General features: G+C 40.8%; 1 protein-coding gene across 1 annotated transcript in view; it reads left to right on the top strand.

The window, feature by feature from the left end:
- LOC137642936 (uncharacterized) overlaps positions 1-3,686 on the top strand; it is a 5,478-nt gene extending 1,792 nt beyond the window's left edge. Inside the window, exons 2-3 of the mRNA XM_068375802.1 lie at positions 1,095-2,995; positions 3,098-3,686. Of these exons, the coding sequence (XP_068231903.1) occupies positions 1,095-2,995; positions 3,098-3,224 (2,028 nt within the window). The 3' untranslated portion in view covers positions 3,225-3,686. The remainder of the gene's footprint in view (positions 1-1,094; positions 2,996-3,097) is intronic.
- Positions 3,687-5,000: the final 1,314 nt, after the last annotated feature.

Raw genomic sequence — 5,000 nt, 5'->3', positions numbered from 1 at the left:
TTGCATTTAGATGCTTAACAAAATTTGACATTATTACATTCGATGTATATATGTTAGAGAGAGAGAGAGAGAGAGAGAGAGAGAGAGAGAGAGAGAGAGAGAGAGAGAGAGAGAGAGAGAGAGAGCATTGCATTTAGATGCTTAACAAAATTTGACATTATTACATTCGATGTATATATTGTTAGAGAGAGAGAGAGAGAGAGAGAGGAGAGAGAGAGAGAGAGAGAGAGAGAGAGAGAGAGAGCATTGCATTTAGATGCTCCACAAGCTAATATTTTTTTCAACTCTATAATTCTAACAAAAATATAATCAAACTTCACTTAGAAAATACACACTTGAGCATAAACATTTACCACTGTTAAAATTGGAAAAATATAGTCTATTTTAAGTTAGAATAAATGTTTTTACGATACAAAAATATACACAAATCTCCCCTATATCATAAAGTGTCTCACTATATATGTAAATATAGTCTTTGCGGCCACACTCAGAAGCACTGCCAGACGTATAACTACTCGGTCTCTCCCTCCCTCAGGTAGGGAGAGAGGGAGTAGTCATACCCTGGTGAGAGGGGTTGTAGTTAGGAAAGTGCGAGGGGGTGGGAAGGGGTGAATCTGTGTGTGTGTGTGTGTGTGCATATACATTTACTGTAAATACTTGAATATCTAGCCGTCATTTTGTGGCGGGTCGCGTATACTAGAATATACATATTCAACAATTTCAACTGATATCCTCAAAGTATAGATGCAAACAAACAAATAAATAAATAAACTAACAAACAGACACGGGTGAATACATACCCTTTTGGCGAAGACAACAACTTATTCTAAATTCTACTAGAGTTCTATGGAATTTCAGACATTAAAAATAAATAATAAGATAAATAACTCTATACTGTGTTTAAAGTTATTTTTCTCTATGGCGCTCAAACTTTCAGGCTTACAAGAAAAGTTTTACAAATTAAATTAAAAGAACTTTATAATTGGTATTATATTGAACGTGTCCATAATGTAATTAAAAAGCACTGAAATCTGAATATTCATTGTACTATTTCTCTCCTCTAGATTAAATTCCATTATTCTTTTTCATTACAGATGACAAAAGCTGAAACTTCAAATACAAAACTTGAAATGAAACTCTCTGTGATATTTGCCAGCTTTCTACTCGTCGTACCCCTGACCGCTAAGACATTCCAAAGTATTGACATTCCAATTCCAAATTCAATAATCGGACATCAGTTTCAACACCTCATAGAAAAGGCATTTTATCAGGGCATTGCAAATGTCTTAGTTACTGCCACAAAGAAGAATTTAAATAATTCAGACATTGGCTTTAAGAAGGAAAGTCTTCAGAGCACTTTATGGCAAAATCTAGAAGAGAATACTGACTGGAACTTAGGTTCAGTGATGCTGTCTGTTCTACAGAACACTCTGTCTGACACCAAGAGAGTTAAGGAGCTAGTTACTGATCGACTAGGTTTACACGAAGACTTTGTGAAACCACTTATGAAACTCAGGTTGGAATTGGACAAGCTAAAGAGTTCTCCAGATAGAAAGGGGTCTGAAGATGACAATGTCAAGGACAATGTTGGGAACGATTTCCACAGCCCTGGTCTCCAAAATGATGATACAACTGAACCCACAGATGTAAATTGGCAAATATTGAATGCCATGAAAAATGTCTTTGCTGGAGAGTTAGCTAATCTAAGTTCTATTCCTATGCCAAAAGAGCTACAACTTAACCTTGGGAGTTCAATGGACCATAATCTAACAACAGCCAGTGCATGGATGATTGTCAAATCTACTTGGCAGAGGATTCTAGCTTATGTTAAAGAAGAACACTCAATTCAACGCTTCATGCAGCTTACTCCAGTTAAAATTATTGACAGGCTTCTGAGCATTGGAGATGATATCAGTATTGCTGGGTTTCTTGCCCAAAAACTTCACCCAGATTTCGCTATATTCTTGTCTGATAGTATTAGTCCACATCTTGGCCCTTTCAAAGATTTTGATACTTTTTATAACTACGCAAAACAATACAGGTTGGACGAAATCATTGATTATTTGACTTCACCGAAGTTAGCCAATAACATGAATGCTCTCTCAAAATTCATATCAGCGTACTTTGACGACACCTTCTCCGATGAGGTCGTAGATCAGTATATTACATTTATTTCCCTAAATAACACAGATCTATATAATTTCTACAAGTCAATAGTCAACAATCAAAAAACGAAACACGCTAAAATAAATAAAACTGGCAGGCAAAAGAGAGAAGAAATCAACAAGGCTATAAACAGCTTCAAATACGACGGCTACGACTTCGTATCCAAGAAGTACAAACCAGGCTCAGAAAATATTGCTGAAAGAGACAGTGGATATGGAGGTAGTGGACACGGTGATGGATATGGTGGTGGACATAGTGGGGGACATAGTGGTGGTTATGGCGGTGGCCACAGTGGAGGTCACAGCGGCGGATATGGCGGCTACGGGGGAGGATACGGAGGCCATGGTGGTCAAAGCTCCACCACGACTGATCCTGCCGTCTTGTTGAGTTCTGTCGCGCTCGGGGCACTACTTGGGTTTCTCCTGTTTAGACTCATCAATGGATCACGATTCTTCGGAAAAAGAGACATTAACGATGGGTCCCTCTCTCTCTTGCTCTCGGATCAACCAGAAGCCCATGTGCCTTGGGGCACTAACGCTGAAAGAATGAAACGGGACGTCTCAAATAACGGCAGCCGCACAGAAGAAGATATGTTCGAGATGCCTGCTTCCATAAGAGGTGAAGTTTGGTCTAACGATCCTTTCCTTGGGGTTGATACAGAATTTGAGGAATTTGATGGTGATGACATGGCGGACCACCTAAACCATTTGTGGATGGTCTACAATGAAACAAAGGAAGCTGGGTGTGTCCAGTCACACCTTTGTGATGTAGTCGTCAGAAGAACAGCCGATTATCTCACCGGCAAAGAATCTAGCATAGCTATTTTGCTGTGAGTAAAAACTTGTTACTTTTCATGGTTTCTATAATGATGATTTGTGTTCCAGCCTATCAAAATATTACATTGATTCTTTTTTTTTCTTTATCTTTACAGAGCCTCTGTGAGCAACATGATGGGTGTAGAGAGAGCTGGACAAATGGTTGATGATGTCGTACAAACTATGGTAGTTGGTAGTAACTATGCCTGTCCAGTACAGTCACACTGCATACAGGCATTTTAGTGGCCAGGGCAATCACACTGCATACAGGAATTTTAGCAGCCCAGGCAATCACACTGCATACAGCCAGTACAGCCACACTACATATAAGCATTTTAGCACCCCATACAGCCACACTGCATACAGGCAATTTAGCGCCCAGTACAGCCACACTGCATACAAGCATTTTAGCGCCCCATACAGCCACACTGCATACAGACATTTTCGTGCCCAGTACAGCCACACTGCATACAGACATTTTAGCACCCAGTACAGCTACACTGCATACAAGCATTTTAGCGCTCAGTACAGCCACACTGCATACAGGCATTTTAGCGCCCCATACAGCCACACTGCATACAGGCATTTTAGCGCCCAGTACAGCCACACTGCATACAGGCATTTTAGCTCCCCATACACCCACACTGCATACAGGCAATTTAGCGCCCAGTACAGCCACACTGCATACAGGCATTTTAGTGCCCCATACAGCCAACACTGCATACAGGCATTTTAGCGCCCAGTACAGCCACACTGCATACAGGCATTTTAGCGCCCAGTACAGCCACACTGCATACAGGCATTTTAGCTCCCCATACACCCACACTGCATACAGGCAATTTAGCGCCCAGTACAGCCACACTGCATACAGGCATTTTAGTGCCCCATACAGCCAACACTGCATACAGGCAATTTAGCACCCAGTACAGCCACACTGCATACAGGCATTTTAGTGCCCTGTGCAGTCACACTGTATACAGGCGTTTTAGCGCCCCATACAGCCACACTGCATACAGGCAATTTAGCGCCCAGTACAGCCACACTGCATACAGGCATTTTAGTGCCCCATACAGCCACACTGCAGACAGGCAATTTAGCGCTCAGTACAGCCACACTGTATACAGGCGTTTTAGCGCCCAGTACAGTCACACTGCATACAGGCATTCTAGCTCCCAGTACAGCCACACTGCGTACAGGCATTTTAGGGCCCAGTACAGCCCCACTGCATACAGGCATTTTAGCGCCCAGTACAGTCACACTGCATACAGGCATTCTAGCTCCCAGTACAGCCACACTGCGTACAGGCATTTTAGGGCCCAGTACAGCCCCACTGCATACAGGCATTTTAGCGCCCAGTACAGCCACACTGCATACAGGCATTTTAGCGCCCAGTGCAGTCACACTACATACAATTATTTTAACGCCCAGTACAGCCACACTGCATACAGGTATTTAAGTGTCAAGTACAGCCACACTGCATACAGGCAATTTAGCACCCTGTGCAGTCACACTGCATACAGGGATTTCAGCGCCCGGTACAGCCACATTGCATACAGGCATTTCAGCGCCAAGTGCAGTCACACTGCATACAGGCATTTTAACACAAGGATTTCTGGCAAATTTGAAAATTAGCTGGAATAAACTAAATTTTAACATTTGTTTATGAACGTTGTTATTAGATTTTTTAAATTGCTTTACCTCACACAAACAATCTTCAATGGAAATGTTACTTTTTAAAAATATTTAACGGCAAAATAGATGTAAAGAAGACTAAGATTTTTCTGAAAAGAAATAAAGTTCAAAGAAAGCTTCTGATATGAGATATGATGGCCATCAAACTATTTTGCCAAAGATCAGAAAAATCTGTCTAGAAATAATTGATTTATTGCTGTCTTGTCTGGTAATGTTTTCTTCATTTCGAAGATTGGAACTTCATTGAAAATTATTTAATCAATTATTTATTGATATAAAAAATGTATTTATCAATAAAGAACTATTTACTTAGTCATGTACTTTTAG

Source organism: Palaemon carinicauda, chromosome 1 (genome assembly GCF_036898095.1).
Source record: "Palaemon carinicauda isolate YSFRI2023 chromosome 1, ASM3689809v2, whole genome shotgun sequence".
NCBI classification, from domain to species: Eukaryota; Metazoa; Arthropoda; class Malacostraca; order Decapoda; family Palaemonidae; genus Palaemon; species Palaemon carinicauda.
This window is presented reverse-complemented; position numbering and strand designations above follow the sequence as displayed.